General features: G+C 45.7%; 1 protein-coding gene across 1 annotated transcript; it reads right to left on the bottom strand.

The window, feature by feature from the left end:
* Positions 1 to 1808: 1808 nt before the first annotated feature.
* On the bottom strand, positions 1809 to 8180 carry COQ10A (coenzyme Q10A). Its single transcript, XM_060195151.1, has 5 exons — positions 7641 to 8180; positions 6926 to 7069; positions 5211 to 5403; positions 4001 to 4102; positions 1809 to 2274 (listed from the first exon to the last, which is right to left on the bottom strand). Exons 1-5 carry the CDS (start codon positions 7760 to 7762, stop codon positions 2107 to 2109), a joined length of 729 nt encoding a protein of 242 aa, XP_060051134.1. The 5' UTR covers positions 7763 to 8180; the 3' UTR covers positions 1809 to 2106.
* Positions 8181 to 18513: the final 10333 nt, after the last annotated feature.

The raw sequence follows: 18513 nt of genomic DNA on the forward strand, positions 1-18513 counted from the left end.
ATGTATTCTGAGTAAGGAATCTGGGGCCAATGTGGTGGTGCACCTAGTTGAGCACACACATTACAATATGCAAAGATTTGGGTTCAAGTCTACAGTCCTCACCTGCAGGGGGCAGCTTCACGGGTAGTGGAACAGTGCTACAGTTGTCTGTTACCCCCTTCCCTCTGAATTTCTGTCGCGCGCGCGCGTGTGTGTGTGTGTGTGTGTGTGTGTGTTTTTCTTCCAGAGCACTGCATATTAGGCTATCTACCCCCACAATTTCTTCCTGTTTCAAAAATAAGTAATAAATATTTAAAGAGAGAGAGAAGAAAACTAATATAAGGAATTCAACCAGCAAGATTCTAGAGTCAGTGGGCTGGAAATTATATTGCACACTTCTTTGTCACTAGTCAGAAGACAAGATTCCCAAAGGAAATTTCAAAACAAAAAATTCTTTTATGCCTCCAGGGTTATTGCTGGAGCTTGGTGCTGGCACTATGAAGCCACTGCTCCTGGAGGCCATTTTCCCTCCCATTTTACTGTGTAGGACAGATAGACATTGAGAGGGATAGGGGAGAGAGAAAGAGACCTACAGACCTGGGTAGGGCACCTGCCTTGCCATGCAAGTGACCCAGATCCAAATCCCAACAACATATAGGGGTGTCATGACACTGGGGGCAGGTTTGGTGCTGTGGTATCTGAATGAAAATATTAACTCCGGAGTAGTGGAATTGACCACAGGAAAGACATGATCCAATCCACCACTACCACCCCCCGCAAAAGAAAGGAAAATCAGGAAATCAGTCCAACCCACTGGGTGAAAGTAACAAACTATACAGAGGACAAATAGACGGTTAAGCGCACATAGTATGGAGTGCAAGGATCCCAGTTTGAGCTGCAGCCTCCCACCCACATCACATACATAGATATACAGGTGTCTGTCTTTCCCTTCCTCTCAATTTCTCTCTAACTGATCCAATAAAAAATGGCCTCCAGAAGCAGTGGCTCATAATGCAGGAACCATTGAGCAACAATAACCCTGGAGGGAAAGGGGGGGAAAGGATAAGACTGCTAGCTCAGGACCTAAGCCACTAGAGGGCTCTGGTACCTCATGGAGCACCATCCTGCAGTGTTCCATAAGCCTCCAAATAAGACGTGGTCCTAAGAATGGCACCAGACTGTGCTCCTGCAACTGACCTGAAAATTCCATAATGGGGAGGGCATGAGGTCCTGGCTTTTAGAATGTGCTACTATAGTTAGCAGGCATATTGTCCAAGAAGATTTCTTGCACCTTTATTCCCAGGGAGGAAGCCATGACTCCTACAGTATTACCTCAAGAACAATATAGCAGCCAAATGGTGGCGCACCTGGTTGAGCACACATGTTACAATGTACAAGGACACAGGTTCAAGCCCCCCCCCTTCCTTGATTTCTGGCTGACTATATCCAATAAATAAAGTTGAAAAAAAAAAAACATAAAGGTTGACAAACAGCTCACTTGGATGTGCATGTGCAAGCCTGGCCCCACCACATTAAGGAAGCTTCTGTGCTGTGGCATCTTTCTCTAGAAAAGATTATTGGGGGGGGGGGGATCAAATTCACACAGTCACAATTAATTGAGATATAAAAACAGGCAGATCATAGAATAAGGTGCAGTCCAAGAGTATAACTGTTCACTGGCTTCTCTCTGCCCCCGTGACACTGATGATAAAAAACTTTGCTCTGCATGATTCAGGCCACACTGGAATAGTACTAAAGTGAGGCCATGTGGATTTCAAGTTGGCATTGAATCTCAGGCAAGCAAAAGTATTGACTGCCCAGCACCTCTATCAGAGGGAAAAAGCATAATTTAATCCCTTAGACTTTTCAAACGATAAGGCACCTTGACAAGGTTCAGAGGCAACCATGTAGTCAGTCCTGATTACAATTCAGTGTGAAAAAGCTGCAGGCATATGAGGCTTTTATGACCCTTTCATAGGCTGTCTACTTTCCATACCCCAGCCTTTCCAGCCAGTTTACAGCAATTTCTGTTATGAACAGACCTCTCAGAATAAGCAGGAACCAGATGAAATAAATTAAAGTGGATGGGGAGGGAAAATAGAAGAGGTCAGGGAACAGTCCTTTGCCTCAAGTGTGGTGCACCTCATGGAACATCAGTTCACGGGGGATGACTGTTTCTGGACCAAACTTGGTGGATGCCCGGCGCTCAAAAGCAGCGACATTCTGTTTGACAACCTCATCAAAAAACATCGTGGCCAGCTGGGAGTGCAGCAGAGAACGAAATTCAAAGGATATCTAGGAACAGGTAAGAAACAGAAACTTTAGGACTATGCAGAAGAATCCTTGACCAAATCCAAGAATATCTGGGTGTCTTCCCCTCTCCCTTCACTTCCCTAAGTCCCCTGAAAAGCCCAGCCCTATCTTAGTACTAAGCACATAATACAAATTCAGAGGCCCAGCAAGTGGTGCAGGGATCAAAGCACAGTATTTACAAGCATACTTGTTTTGTTTTTTACCAAAAGCACTGCTCAGCTCTAGCTTATGGTGGTGCAGGGGGTTGAACCTGGGACTTTGGAGCCTCAGGCACAAGTCTCTGCATAACCATTATGCTGTCTACCCCTGCCCTACATAAGTTTTGAAGTTTGGTTCCTGATATATGCCAGAGTGTTTTTTTGTTTTGTTTTCCATTTTATTGGATAGGACAGAGAGAAACTAAGAGGAGGGAGAGATAGGGAAGGAGAAAGAAAGATACTGGGAGTCGGTCGGTAGCGCAGTGGGTTAAGCGCACATGGCGCAAGGACCTGCAGGATCCTGGATCGAGCCCCCAGCTCCCCACCTGCAGGGAAGTCACTTCACAGGCGGTGAAGCAGGTCTGTAGGTGTGTGTCTTTCTATCCCCCTCTCTTGTCTTCCTCTCTCCATTTCTCTGTCCTATCCAACAACAACATCAATAACAATAAAAACAAGGGCAACAAAAGGGAAAAATAAATATAATAAAAAAAGAAACCTACAGACCTGCTTCCCTGCTCATAAAGCATACCCCCTGGAGGTGGGGAGCACGTGCTTGAACCCTGATCCTTGCGTGGGTTCTTGTACGTACTACTGTGTGCATTTAATCAAGTGCACCACTGTCCACCTCCCCCACGTGGTTTATTAATAAATAAAATACAGGGGCCAGACTGGTGCAACTGGTTGAATTGAGTGCACATGTTACTAAGCATAAGGGCCCAGGTCAAGTCCCTCTAGCCCCTTACCTGCAGGGGAAGCTTCACAGGTGAAGCAGTGCTGCAGGTATCTCTTCGCTGCCCCCTTTCCACTCAATTTCTGTCTCTACCCAATAAATGAATATATTTTTAATATTTATTCCCTTTTGTTGCCCTTGTTTTATTGCTATAATTGTTGTTGATGTTGTCCTTGTTGGATAGGACAGAGAGAAATGGAGAGAGATGGGGGAGAAAAAGATAGACACCTGCAGACCTGCTTTCATCGATTGTGAAGCGACTCCCCTGCAGGTGGGGAGCCGGGGGCTCGAACTGGGATCCTTAAGCCAGGCCCTTGCACTTTGCACCATGTGTACTTAACCCCAACTCCCAATAAATGAATATGTTTATATAAATAGGATACAAGCTTAGGCACAAATGGGAAGTGTTATTGACTTGGGAAATATTGCTAATCTATAAAGAATAGTTCTGGGCAGGGGTAGATAGCATAATGGTTATGCAAAGAGATTCTCATGCCTGAGGCTCCAAAGTCCCAGGTTCAATCCCCTGCACCACCACAAGCCAGAGCTGAGCAGTGCTCTGGTAAAAAAAAAAAAGAATAGTTCTTGTGTAGGGGCTGGGGAAGTGGTCAGCAGGTAGAGCACATGATTCAGTACAGTTCTGATCCTTAGTACCACATAACAGTCAAGCTGTATTCTGGGATCTCATTAAATAAGTAAATATTAAAATCACTTTGTTATGGCACCTCAGCTCTGCCCCACAACAAGTTGTAACCCTGTGCTACACAGCCTCCTAACTCACCGAAAAGTCCACAGTGCAAGTTCGGGGGTAAGCAGGAAGACCAGGTCTGAACCGCCAAATGGTCTCTAAGTGGTTGAAGAGCTTACCATCAGTGCACACCGCCTAGAATAGGAGGATGAGTCAGTTAACTACTACAATAGGATAAACTTTATACTAAATAAAGAGGGTTTTTTTGGGGTGTGTTTTTTGTTTGTTTGTTTTTACCAGAGCATTGCTCAGCTCTGGTTTATGGTAGTATGGAGATTAAACCTGGGACTTCAAAGCCTCAGGCACAAGAGTCTCTTTGCATAACCATTATGCTATCTCCTCTGCCAAAAATTATTTTATTTTCCCTTCTGTTGCCTTTATTTTATTGTTGTTGTAGTTACTATTGTTGTTGATGTCGTCGTTGTTGGATAGGACAAAGAGAAATGGAGAGAGGAGGCGAAGACAGAGAGGGGGAGAGAAAGACAGACACCTGCAGACCTGCTTCACCGCCTGTGAAGCGACTCCCCTGCAGGTGGGGAGCCGGGGACTCTAACTGGGATCCTTCCTCCAGTCCTTGCACTTTGCACCACGTGCACTTAACCCGCTGCGCTACTGCCCGAGCCCCCTCTGCCAAAATTTATACTAAAGAGGTTATGAAAAGAAGTTGAAAATCACTTTCCTGGGAGTCAGGCAGTCACCGCACCGGGTTAATCACAGTAGGGGTGAAGCTCAAAGCCCAGCGTTAAGGATCCCAGTCAGAATCCCCGGCTCTCCACCTGCAGGGGAGTCGCTTCACAGGCGGTAAAGCAGGTCTGCAGGTGTCTTATCTTTCTCTCCTCCTCTCTGTCTTCCCCTCCTCTCTCCATTTCTCTCTGTCCTATCCAACAACGACGACATCAATAACAATAATAACTACAACAAAAACAAGGGCAACAAAAAGGAAATAAATATTTTTAGAAAATCTTTTAAAAAAAGAAAATCATTTTCCTTATAGTTATATAAAATTGACATTAAATTCAGATAGTTAAAATAGCCTATGAGTACAGGGCAGAGAGTAGATAGCATAATGGTTATGCAAACAGACTCATGCCTGAGGCTCCAAAGTCCCAGGTTCAATCCCCCGCACCGCCATAAGCCAGAGTTGAACAGTGCTCTGATTAAAAATATATATATAGTCTATGAGTGCAAAAATGCTAGAGAACACACAAAATTTCCAGCTCAGACCCTCCTAGGCATGCCTCACCTTGACCATGTGAGGTTTGACCATGGAAACAGCTGAGGTATAACGTTCCAGGATAGGTGGGAAGCCAACCTCCAACTGGGCTTTCAGGTGACCTTTACGACTGGACACTACCAAAGACTTCTTACACCAGGGCACAAACTCACGATACTCCTGGACATTGGACACCACCTCGAACATCTCCTGCATTGAGTACCTGGGTAAAAGGATCACAAAGAGAGAGGCCAAGGAACTGCCAGCTGGACCAGGTGACTCCTTGTACGAAGTGACTTCCCACTGGTCTTGATACTAAAGAGAAACCGTCTCCTTCCTAAGAGGGAGAAGGGAGGCTGCCGATTTTACTGGTGACCCCAGGACTCAGACTGCAACTCCTTACAGCTTTGTTGTTGTTGTTTTATCTTTACTTATTTATTGGATAGAGACAGCCAGAAATCAAGAGGGAAAGGGGAGATTGAAGGAGACAGAGAGACACCTGTAGCCCTGCTTCACCACTTGTGAAGCTTTCCTCTTGCAGGTAGGGACCGGGGGCTCGAACCCAGGTCCTTGCGCATTGTAACGTGCGCTCAACAAAGTGCGCCACCACCTGGCCCTTGTTTTTTATTTCTAACTGCTAAGGCTTGATCCCTGAATGACAAATTCACTGCTCCCAGTGGCCATTTTCTTTTTTAAAATTTTATTTATTTATTTAAATAGAAACAGAGAAATTGAGAAAAAAAAAAAAAAGGGAAAGAAAGAGAGGGACCAGGTGGTGGCACACCTGGTTGAGCATACATGTTACCAGGTTCAAGCCCCCCCAGTCCCCACCTGCAGGGGGAAAGCTTTACAAGTGGTGAGGAAGGCTGCAGATCTCTCTCCCTTTCTACCTCCTCTTCCCTCTCAATTTCTGGCTGTCTCTATCCAATAAATAAAGATAATTTTAAAAAGAGGGGGAAAGAGGCAGAGAGACACCTGCAGCCCTGTTTCACCACTTATGAAGCTTTCCGCCTGCAGGTGGGGACCAGGGGCTTGAACCTAGGTTCTTATGCACTGTAAAGTGTGTATTTAACCAGGTACAACACTGACTGGCCCCACCATTTTCTTTTTTATATGATATCATGGAAACAGAAACTGAAAGGGAAAGGGGGACAGAGAGAGTGAAAGAAAGAGACACCTGCAGACTTGCTCCAGGCTTGTGAAGCTTCCCCCTCTGCAGGTGGGGAGAGGGTGCTTGAACCTGGATCCTTGTGCATTGTAGCATGTGTGCTACCTCCCAACCCCCATACAACTTTCCAACAATGTAGATCCAGTTAATTACTTGTGCTTCCATTTTATATGTAAATCATAGGTCATAGTAGTACCTGATTCACAGGTTTGTTGAAAAATCTACGTAAAACACCTAAACAGCCTAACTAATACCAATAGTAAGTAAGTGCCCAATAAGTATTAGCCATGGTGCTCAGAATACATAGGTCAATAGAGAAATTTGTTTTATGATATTGTCCAACTCTAGACATGTTTCATGTACACTTGCACAGCAACCAGGAAGGGGGAAATTAAGGGTGAAGGTCTGGCAGGGGAGGATAAAAGATCCAGTAATATAGATGGAGAGAGGTTTGATGCCCAGAGATGAATCTTGCCCACTGTAGCAAGATTTACATTTACATTTCAGCCTAGACACCATCCTTAGTTAGAGGGTAAAAGAATGTGTAGAGATATATAGCACACGGAAGGATGCTCACCCCATGATCCTACGCTCAGAGTATGCTTTTCGTTTGTTGGTGAAGGGGGCAGCAAAGCCCATGAAGGAACGCCTGGCAGGTAAGCCAGCCTCACTCCCAACTGGGACAGCCCGGGGCAAGAGGAGGCTGCAGGAGATCAGAAATCTAAGGCCCAAAAGAAAGGAGGACAATGTCATGCTTCTTTGCAGCTTTCACCTATTCCCAGGTGAAGGGGAAATGGGGCTCATCCTAGAAGAAGGTCGTCCGGACAAGATTTCCCCTTAGCAGCTGCAGCAGCCTGCCAGGCTCCCTGGCAGACAGTCACGAGTGCGAAAGGTCGAGGGCAGCTGAGGACAGGGCCGGGGGAGGAGATGGGGAAATGCGGGTGCGCGCGAAGAGCCGGGTGCCCTTGACCCCGAGCTGCGCTCCGCTGAAAACCAGGCCTCTCCGGAAGCATCGCAGTCCCCGGGGCCTCTAAACCAGTCGCCGCCAGGGTGCCTGCGAGGGTCAAGTGGTTGGGCACCAACCTGGTCAAGTGACCCTGCGAGGGTCAAGTGGTTGGGCACCAACCCACCACTTCTCGCGAAACTTTTACCAAGGAAAATGTTCCCCGAAGCTCCAGATTAGATCCCCGCATCCCTGGGTCGTCACCCTGCACCGCGCAACTCGGGGTCCCTCACGACCCCTCCTCCACCCCCATCCGTCTCCAGTCCGGACGTGGGCACCTCCCACTCACCTCATTGGTCGTGGCGGGTTCGGGGGCGGGGCTGGGCGCGTGCACCGGAGAGGGAGCCCGCCCCAGCGCTGGGCCGCCGCGCGCGTCCCGGCCGGCAGCCGCCGCGCGCCCGCCGAGGCCATGCGCGCCACCTTCTCGCCCTGGCCTCGAACCACCGCCCCGGCGCCGGCTGCGCGCTCCTCGCTCCAAAGGGAGGTGGCGGCGAGCGGCGGGCGATCTCGGGGTCCTGAAGCTGGGGCGGCGCTGGGCCGGGCCGCTCTCGGCCTCCTCCTCCCTGGCTGCCGAGTGGACTAAAACTGGAGCCGCGACCGCTGTTCCCGCGGCTCCCTGTCCCTCACGTCACGCCGTTGCCATGGCTTGGAATGGGAGAGGAGGAAGGAAGCAGGCCGCGTGGCTGTCGGGAGATGTAGTTTCCCGGGAGAGGGCCTGCGTGTGTGTCGTGGAAGCGGCTGAGCTGGCGGTCGCCCGCGGGGCAGGAGCGACGTCACTGACTAGATGCACTCGCCGAGAGGGCGCTTCGTGGGCTGGGCTGCCGACATCTGTGCCGCTCTCATCGAGCCTTCCTGCTAGTCTGCCTGCTTTACATTAGGAAGTCTAGTCGTGCAGGTAGCCTCCACAGAGTCTAACGCAGTGATTGAAAGCTTTAAGAAAGGAAATTGGGGGCAGGGGTACATAGCATAATTGTTATGCAAAGAGAATCTCATGCCGCTTGAGAGTCCGATGCCTTATCCACTGCGCCACCTCCCGGGCCACAATAGACCGTATTTTTTAAAAAGATTTATTTATGGGAATCGGGCGGTAATACAGCGGGTTAAGCGCATGTGGCGCAAAGTGCAAGGACCGGCATAAGGATCCCGGTTTAAGGCCCCGGCTCCCCACCTGCAGGGGAGTCGCTTCACAGGCAGTGAAGCAGGTCTGCAGGTGTCTGTCTTTCTCTCCCCCGGTATTCCCCTCCTTTCTCCATTTCTCTCTGTCCTATCCAACAATGACGACATCAATAACTACAACAATAATAATTACAACAATAAAACAAGGGCAACAAAAGCGAATAAATAAATATTTGGAAAAAAAAAAAGATTGATTGATTGATTTATGTGGTCCGGGAGGTGGCGCAGTGGACAGAGCAGTGGACTCTCAAGTATGAGGTTCTGAGTTCACTCCCTGGCAGCAAATGTACCAGAGTGATGTCTGCTTCTTTCTCTCTCTCCTCCTTTCTCATTAATAAATAAAATATTTTTAAAAAATTATTTATTTATTAGGAAGACATCACTCTGGTATATGTGCTGCCAGGGATTGAACTCAAGACCTAATGCTTGAGGATCCAGAGCTTTATCCACTGCACCACCTCCTAAACCACTTTTTTTTTTTTTTTTTTTTTTTTTAATCAGAGCACTGCTCAGCTCTGAATTGTGGTGGTATGGAGGAGTGAACCTGGGAGCTCAGAGCCTCAGGCATGGGAGTCTGTTTGCATAACCATTATGCTATCACCCCTATCAGCTTGTGAATTGTAACATGTACACACAACCAGGTATGTGCCACCACTTGACCCCATAGCACCATTTTTTTTTTTTTCAGAACACTGCTTAGCTCTGGCTTATGGTGGTGCAGGGGATTGAACCTGGGACTTTGGAGCCTCAGGCACAAGAGTCTCTGCATAACCATTATGCTATCTACCCTCTGCCCAACAACAATTCTTTTTTTTTTTTTTAAAGATTTTATTTATTTATTAATGAGAAAGGTAGGGGGAGAGAGAAAGAACCAGACATCACTCTGGCACATGTGCTGCAGGGGATCGAACTCAGGACCTCATGCTTGAGAGTCCAAAGCTTTATCACTGCGCACCTCCGGACCACTCCGGCACCAATTCTTTATTTTTTTTGTTTTTTATATTTATGTATTTATTTTCCCTTTTGTTGCTCTTGTTGTTTTTCATTGTTGTTGTAGCTATTATTGTTGTTATTGATGTCGTCCTTGCTGGATAGGACAGAGAGAAATGGAGAGAGGAGGGAAGACAGAGAGGGGGAGAGAAAGACACCTGCAGACTGTTTCACCGCCTGTGAAGCGACTCCCCTACAGGTGGGGAGCGGGGGCTCGAACCGGGATCCTTACGCCGTCCATTCTTAAAAATTGTTCCGGTGGGGAAGTCGGGCGGCAGCCCAACACGGGTTAAGCGCAAGTAGCGCAAAGCACAAGGACTAGCGTGAGGACCCCGGTTCGAAACCCCAGCTCCCCACCTGCAGCGGAGTGGCTTCATAGGCAGTGAAGCAAGTCTGCAGGTGTCTATCTTTCTGCCCCCCTCTCTGTCTTCCCTCCCTCTCTCCATTTCTTTCTGTCCTATCCAGCAATGAAGACATCAACAACAATAATAACTACAACGATTAAAAAAAAGGGGGGTAACAAAAAGAAAATAAATAACTATTTTTTAAAAATTGTTCGGGGGGGTAGGGGTCGGGTACTGAGCCTCATTGATAACCCTGGAGGGAAAAAATAATTATTCTAGAGGACCAAGTGGTGGCGCACCTGGTTGTGTGCACATGCTACAATGCACAAGGACCTGGGTTCAAGCCCCAGGCTCCCACCTGCAGGGGGAAAGCTCCATGAGTGGCGTAGCAGTGCTGCTGGTGTTTCTCTGTCTCTCTCCCTCACCATCTCTCTACTCTCTTTCAGTTTCTCTCTGTCTCTACTGAAATAAATAAATAAATAAATAAACAAACAATTTTAAACAGTTGTCTGGATCTGCACAACCCAGGTTTGATCCTCAGTACCACATGACAGCACCATGACAACACCAGTGGAAGAATACTACAGAGGATGGAAAAGTGCTATGGTGCCTCTCCTCCTGTATCTTCCTCTCACTCCCTCTTTCTCTATTTGAAGTAAAAATAATTACTGGGAATTGATCTGGAAATAATAGAATCATGCATGCATGAGGCCCAAACACTTTAAAAGAAACAAAAAAGAAACAAAAACTTCTACTGCAGGGAGTGGGAGAGGTAACAAGAACGCTGTAGGAGGCCCTGGCTTTAATTCTGGCATGGAGGCCAGGCGGTAGCACAGTGGGTCAAGTGCACCTGGTGCAAAGTGCAAGGACTGGTGCAAAGATCCCAGTTCAAGCTCCCAGCTCCCCACCTGCAGGGGGGTCACTTCACAAGCCTTGAAGCAGATCTGCAGGTGTCTATCTTCCTCTCCCCTTCTCTGCCTTCCCCTCCTCTCTCCATTTCTCTGTCCTACCCAACAACAATGACAGTTATAAGAACAACGATAAACAACAAGGGCAACAAAAGGGAAAAAATATCCTCCAGAAGCAGTGGATTTGTAGTGTAGGCACTGAGCCCCAGCGATAACCCTGGAGGTAATAATAATAATAAATTTTTAAAATTCCTAGCACGACATATGCCAGAGCAGTGCTCTGGTCTCTTTTTCTCTCTCATAAAATAAATAGATCTTGAAAACAACGTGTTCTAGGGGCTGGATGGTGGTGGTGCACCTCGTTGAGTGCACATGTTACAATGCTCAAGGACCAAGGTTCAAATCCCCGGTCTTCACCTGCAGGGGGAAAGCTTCACAAGTGGTGAAGCAGTGCTGCAGGTGTCTCTTTGTCTCTTTTCCTCTCTATCCCCCCTTCTCTCTTGATTTCTGACCATATATATCCAATAAATAAATAAAGATAATGAAAAAATGCAAAAGAAAATTTGTTCTATTTCTATAACACTTAGAGTATTTATTAGCTCAATAAATAGCCGCCAAAGGAATATGTTATGACATTTTTTGTCTCCTTCCACCTACCAGATAAGCATGATACCCCAAATTCAGAATTCTCTCATTTTGTTCTCCTGACATTTCTCTTTTTCCCCTTAGCACCCCAGGAAGGAGAAGCTATTTCTACCCCACCCCGACTCCAATGTCTCCTTGCTGTCTGAAGCTGATAATCTGAGTCACTCTCAGAATACATGTGACCTGGAGGGACAAGAGTCATGCTTTCCAACCTCACTCTCTTGTCCAGTCCAGAACTCTCTGACTAAAGGCTTACATATGTGAAACAGCTGCTTAGAATGAGGAGCAAGAATCTGGCCAATAACAGACAGACATGAACTGGGATGTATAACTGAACTGTGACCTCATTACCATTATCCTTTAACTGAGTTAACTGCTACAGAATAGAATCCCTAAATTACGAAGAACCTGTCAAGGCAGTCTGCCTGTTGTCCCTTACTAATTAGATTAGCTAATTACTGCCACTTAAACTTTTCCAAGCCTATTTCTTTATTTCTTTATAAGAGAGAATCAGAGCATCACCCTGGCACATATGGTGCTTGGGGTTGAACTCAGGGCCTCATGCTTCTGAGTTCAAAGTGTATATTATATACTGTGCCACCTCCCACGCCACAAGTTTCCTTTTCATTCTATAGCTATAACTTCCTACAACTAGTGACTCAAGACATGCCTCATCTAGGAAGACTCTCTCTCTCTCTAATATTTTAATTTTATTTTTGTTTTATTGAACAGAGACAGAGAGAAATCGACAGGGGAAGGGGAGACACGGAGAGAAAGAGAGACAACTGCAGCACTGCTTTGCCACTCATGAAGCTTCCCCCCTGCAAGTGGGGAACAAGGGCTAGAACCTGGGTCCTTGAGCATTGGTTTGTTTGTTTTTAATTTCTTTATTGGGGAATTAATGTTTTACATTCAACAGTAAATACAATAGTTTGTACATGCATAACATTTCCCAGTTTTCCATATAACTACATAAATTTTTTAAAATATTTATTATTTATTCCCTTTTGTTGCCTTTGTTGTTTTTCATTATTGTAGTTATTATTGTTGTTGTTATTGATGTAGTTGTTGTTGGATAGGACAGAGAGAAATGGAGAGAGGAGGGGAAGACAGAGAGAGAGAGAGAAAGACACCCCAGACCCGCTTCACCACCTGTGAAGCGACTCCCTTGCAGGTGGGGAACTGGAGGCTCGAACCAGGATCCTTGGGCTGGTCCTTGTGCTTTGTGCCACGTGTGCTTAACCCGCTGCACTACCACCCGACTCCCATCTTTGAGCATTGTAATGTGTATGCTCACTCCCCTGCATCACCACAAGGCCCTTCTTCTCTCTCAAGAGAAGACTCTCTTGACTGGATTTATCTTTCAACATTACTTTGAATGTTTAATGGCATGCAAAATATAGGCATATGTCCTACATTCTCTAGTTGTTTCCCATGCGTGCGCTCGTGTGTGTGTGTGTGTGTGTGTGTGTGTGTGTGTGTGTCTGTGTGTCTGTGTTCTTCTATTGAGTTAAAGGTTCTACAAAAACAGACACCACTAGATTTCTATCTTAAACCAGTTAAACAGAGAGCTGTATACAAAGGCCTCAGCATTGTTACAAGAATGAAAAATCAAGGTTTAGAGACAGGTAGGCATCTGCCTAGAGTTACCAAATATGAATTCAGACATGGAATCCAGAAGAAATATTTACACGAGAGGGCTTTGCCACCACATCTGTCCTCTTCCCTCACCCTGTGCTGCTTTCCTCGCTTTGGAAGTATCTGTGTTGCCAACATCATCATATCCTTTGATTCCCTACTGGGAAATCCTCTTTCTGTGCTCTAAATAATATTAAAAATAACTCCTCTAGCCCTTCCTCCTCCTTCCAGCTGCCCAGAGAACCTGCTGGCAGCCTCCCATGACCACCTCCACCACCACACCAGACCCAGGCACATGATTGCAGCTCAACCCCTGCCTCCAGTTCCTCAGGTTACCAAGAGCTATTTCAGGCAATGGGAGCCACAGTCCCCTCCTTCCTATCCTCTGAGCCACTGCTTAGCTTAGGCCTTCCTGGGAGATCCATCTTATCCAGTACCCAAGTCAGCTTGTCCCAACACCCATATTTATCTAATTCCCAGATACCTTTGTTTTTAATTTATCCTTCTCCTCCTCTCCTTTTCCTTATAATTTTTTTTCCTACAAGGTTATCGCTGGGGCTTGGTGCCTGCACTACAAATCCAATGCCCCTGGTGGCCACTTTTTTTCCATTGTTGTTGCTTTTGCTGCTGCTGTTGTTGTTGCTGTTGTTGGATAGGACAGAGAGAAATTGAGAAAGGAGAGGAAGACAGAAAGGGGGAGAGAAGGATAGACACCTGCAGACCTGCTTCACTGCTTGCAAAGCGACACCCCCCTCCCCTTTAGGTAAGGAGCCAGGGTCTCCAACCAGGATCTTTGTACCAGTCCTTGTGCTTAGCACTATGTGCGCTATGTACACTAAAGTCCGACCCCACTTCTTTCTTTTTTTAAAAAAAACAATTTTTAAAAGATTTTTAAAAATTATTTATTTATTCCATTTTGTTGCCCTTGTTGTTTTATTTTTGCTGTCGTTGTTGGATAGGACAGAGAGAAATGGAGAGAGGAGGGGAAGACAGAGAAGAAGAGAGAAAGACAGACACCTACAGACCTGCTTCACTGCTAGTGAAGCGACTCCCCTGCAGGTGGGGAGCTGGGGGCTGGAACCGGGATCCTTATGCTGGTCCTTGCGTTTTGTGCCACGTGCACTTAACCCACTGTGCTGCTGCCCGACTCCCTATAATTTTGTTTTTTAAATCCTTTATTTATTTATTATTGGATAGAGACAGAGAGAGAAATTGAGAGGGGAGGGGTAGGTAGAGAGGGAAAAAGACAGAGAGACTCCTGCAGCCCTGCTTCACCACTTGTGAAGCTTTCCCCCTGCAGGTGGGGACCATGGGCTTAAACCCGGATCCTTGCACACTGTACTGTGTGCACTTAACCGGTGTGCCACTGCCCGGCCCCATCCGACCCCCCCCTTCTTTATAAATGTATGCCACAGAACTGTTTGCTTTTTCTAAATATATATATTTTTAAATTTTTAATTACCTTTATTTATTTATTGGATAGAGACAGTCAGAAATTGAGAGGGAAGGGAGGGATAGAGAGGGTGAGAGACAGAGAGACCTGCAGCCCTGCTTCACCAGTTCTGAAGCTTTCCCCCTGCAGATGGGGACTGGGGGTTTGAACCTGGGTTGTAACATGTGTGCTCAAGCTGGTGCGCCACCACCTGGTCTCTATTGTTTTTTTATTGCATCAATTTTGTCTCCAGAGTTATCATAACGCCTGCACTAGGAATCCACGGCTCCTGGAGGCCATTTTCCCCATTTTGTTGTCCTCGTTGTTGCTATCGTTATTGTTGCCACTGCCGCTGTTGTTATTGGATAGGACAGACAGGAAGTGAGAAAAGAGAGGAGACAGAGATGGAGAGAGAAAGATAAACACCTGCAGACCTGCTTCACAGCTTGTGAAGTGACCTCCTGCAGGTGGGGAGTCAGGGGTTTGAACTGGGATTCTTAGGTCATTCCTTGCACTTCGCACCATTTGCGCTTAACCCGCTGTGTTACAACCCGGCCCTTTATTTTATTTTTTATTTATTTATTCCCATCTCTTTTTTTGCCCTTGTTGTTTCATTGTTGTTGTTATTGGATAGGACAGAGAGAAATGGAGAGAGGAGAGGAAGACAGAGAGGAGGCGAGAGACACCTGCAGACCTGCCTGTGAAGTGACTCCCCTGAAGGTGGGGAGCCAAGGGCTCGAACCAGGATCATTACGCCGCCTGTCCTTGTGCTTTGCAACAACTGCACTTAACCCACTGCGCTACCGCCCAACTTATTATTTTATTTTTTTTAAATATTTATTTATTAGTAGATAGAAACAGAAAAGTTAAGAGGAGAGGGAAAGAGACAGAGACACCTGCAGCCCTGCTTTATCACTTGTGATGTTTTCCCACTACAAGTGGGCATCATGGCTTGAACCTGGGTCCTTGCACACTGTAATGTGTAAACTTAACCAGGTGTGCCTCTGCCTGGTCCCTAAAATATTTTATTTATTTATTTTAGAGAAAAATAAATGCAGAGTGGTCCGGGAGGTGGTGCATGGGTAAAGCATTGGACTCTCAAGCATGAGGTCCTGAGTTCAATCCCCGGCAGCACATGCACCAGAATTATGTCTGGTTTTTGCTCTCTCTCCTCCTAAATAAATAAAATCTTAAAAAAGAAAAGAAAAGAAATACAGAGAGAATGATATTGGGAGGAGGGGTAGGCCAAAGTACTACTCAGTTTTGGCTCAAGCTGGTGCAGAAGATTGAAACTGGGACCTTGGAGCCTCAGACACGAAAGTCTTTTGCATCCTTCTCAGATTTATTTATGAGAGAGAGAATCAAAGCATCACTCTGGTATATCTGATGCCCAGAATCTAACACAGGATGTCATGCTTGAGAGTCCAGTGCTCTGCTCACTGAGCCATCTCTGGGGCCATTGCTTCTTTTCTTTATTTCTTTCTCTGTATATTTTGTTTATATTAATGAGAGAGGGGGAGAGAGAGAAGAGTTTCATTCAGCTGTAGTATATGGTGGTGTTGAAAATTGAACCTGGGACCTCACAACCTCAGGCACGACAGCCTTTTACATAACTATTAAGCTATCTCCCCAGCTTCATACCATTTCTTATTTGTTTGTTTGTTTGTTTTGCCTCCAGTCACTGGAGGTTGATGCTGATACTACAAATCTACCTCTTCTGGCAGCCAGTTTTTTCCTTTTTTTTTTTTTTCTACTTTATTCAATAGGATAGAGAAAAATTGAGAAGGTAGGAGAGATAGAGAGGGAGAGAGAGAGACACCTGCAGCACCACTTCATCACTCTTGAAGCTTTCCTCCTGCAGATAGGAATCAGGGCCTGAACCCCTGGCCCTTGGTCATTGTAGTGTGCTCATTCTACCAAGCACATCAGCACCTGACCCAAAAATTATTTCCTTTTTATATTACTCTTTCATTTTAAATTTTGTTTTATTTTTAAAGAAAAGGTGTCAGTGGTCCGGGAGGTGGTGCAATGGATAAAGTGTTGGACTCTCAAGCATGAGGTCCTAAATTGAATCCCCGGCTGCACATGTACCAGAGTGATGTCTGGTTCTTTCTCTCTCCTCCTACCCCTCTCATTAATAAATAAATAGAATATTAATAAAGGAAAAGAAAAGGTATCAGTCAGATTTGTGTTTATTTATTGAACATGACAGTGAAAAATTGAGGGGGGGAGCTAGAGAGGGAGAGAGAAAGAGTGTCACTGGCAGGACTGCTCCAGCATTCGTGAAGCTTTTTCTCTATAGGTGGGGACTGAGAGGTTGAATCTAGGTCCTTATGACTGCTCAGATAGGGGCTCCACCACCTGGCCCCAATTGTTTTTATTTGTTAAGTTACGATAAAGGCAGAGAGAAATAGAGGGGGGAGAGAGCAGGAGAAAGATAGATACCTGCAGCCTGTTCCACCACTCATGAAGCTTCTCTCCTGCAGGTAGGAAATGGGGGCTTGAACCTAGGTTCTTGGGGGTGTAACTTGTGCACTTTATCAGTTGTGCCACCACTCAGCCCTTTTTATTATTATTATTTTTTAACAGGACACTATTCAGTCATGGCTTATGGTGTGCTGGGTATTGAACTTGGAACCATTGGTGCCTTAGGCATTAAAGTTTTATGCAGTTTCTCCATTCCTAAAATTTATTCCCTAAATGAAACCAAAACAACAGATTCAGGTCTAAGAATCAAAGGTCTCAGGTTCAGTTCCAACACTATCACAAGTTGATGCTCAATCATAGTGAGCAGTGCTCTGGTAAAACAAATAAATACAGAATATTCCTGTGTTGGAAGAAAGACTGTGGCAAACATTTAAAATTAATTCTGAAATATCACTCACTTGTACGATACAATGTAAGGTGGAATGAGTTGAGTAAGAAGATCTGAAAGGGAAACTAAAAGCAGGACCTGACCAAATTGTAAGTAGGGCACCAAAGTAAAAACCCAGTGGTGAGGGGTAGACATGCAGCTTCCTGGGCCAGTGGGGGGTGGGAGTGGGCGGGAGGGATGGGTCACAGTCCTTTGGTGGTGAGAATGGTGTTTATGTACAGTCCTAGCAAAATGTAGACATATAAATCAGTAGTTAATTAATATGAGAGGGGGGAAAATCAATTGTATGTCTCAAAGTTTCTCAAAACACAAACTGAGTGGTCCAGGAGGTGGCGCAGTGGCTAAGGCACTAGACTCTCAAGCATGAGGTCCTGAGTTCAATCCCTGGCAGCACATGTACCAGAGTGATGTCTGGTTCTTTCTCTCTCTCCCCTATCTTTCTCATAAATAAATAAATAAAATCTTTAAAAAAAAAAAAAAAACACAAATTGAATCTTTTTAATATATAGGCTGTGTATTTGATATGCGGACTCTCTCAAAAGCCTAGACCAAGTAGATTAGAAGCATCCAATAGCACAGCTATATACAAGATACTGGATACTGTACAGCAAACCCTAACAAAAGGACTTTTCAAAGTTAACCCAATTACCAAATAATGTGATGATAGCATTAACTATCGATTGTCTTTGTGAACCCTAAGACAGCAGGAACCTCACATCTCCACTATAGAGCCCCTACTTCCCCCAGTCCTGGAACCCTTGGATAGGGCCCACTTTCCTGTATGCCTCTCCCAATCCATATCAAATAATATTGCATCCGCCGACCACAACCTAACCAACACAACGATTGCCACCTCAACATGCTTCACCTCAGACTGTGTCCAGAGACTTCACGTGTGGAATGACAACCCTTCAGCTTCACTACTCGGGTGAGACCTTTCCTTTTATAGTACACTCTAATTTCATCTCAGGTGGTTCACTTTCTAACGAAGTCCCAAAACCTAGATATACACCAGTTTCTGTGAGAGAGAGCTTATGTTCACACGTATCCATAAACTATTGCAAAATATATACCTGAAAGCAGAAGTACACTAGAGTTTGCAGTTCCAGATGCCATCAGGTTGCTAGCCAGGCTTCCCTGGATTGAAGACCCCA

Source organism: Erinaceus europaeus, chromosome 7, assembly GCF_950295315.1.
Source record: "Erinaceus europaeus chromosome 7, mEriEur2.1, whole genome shotgun sequence".
NCBI lineage: Eukaryota > Metazoa > Chordata > Mammalia > Eulipotyphla > Erinaceidae > Erinaceus > Erinaceus europaeus.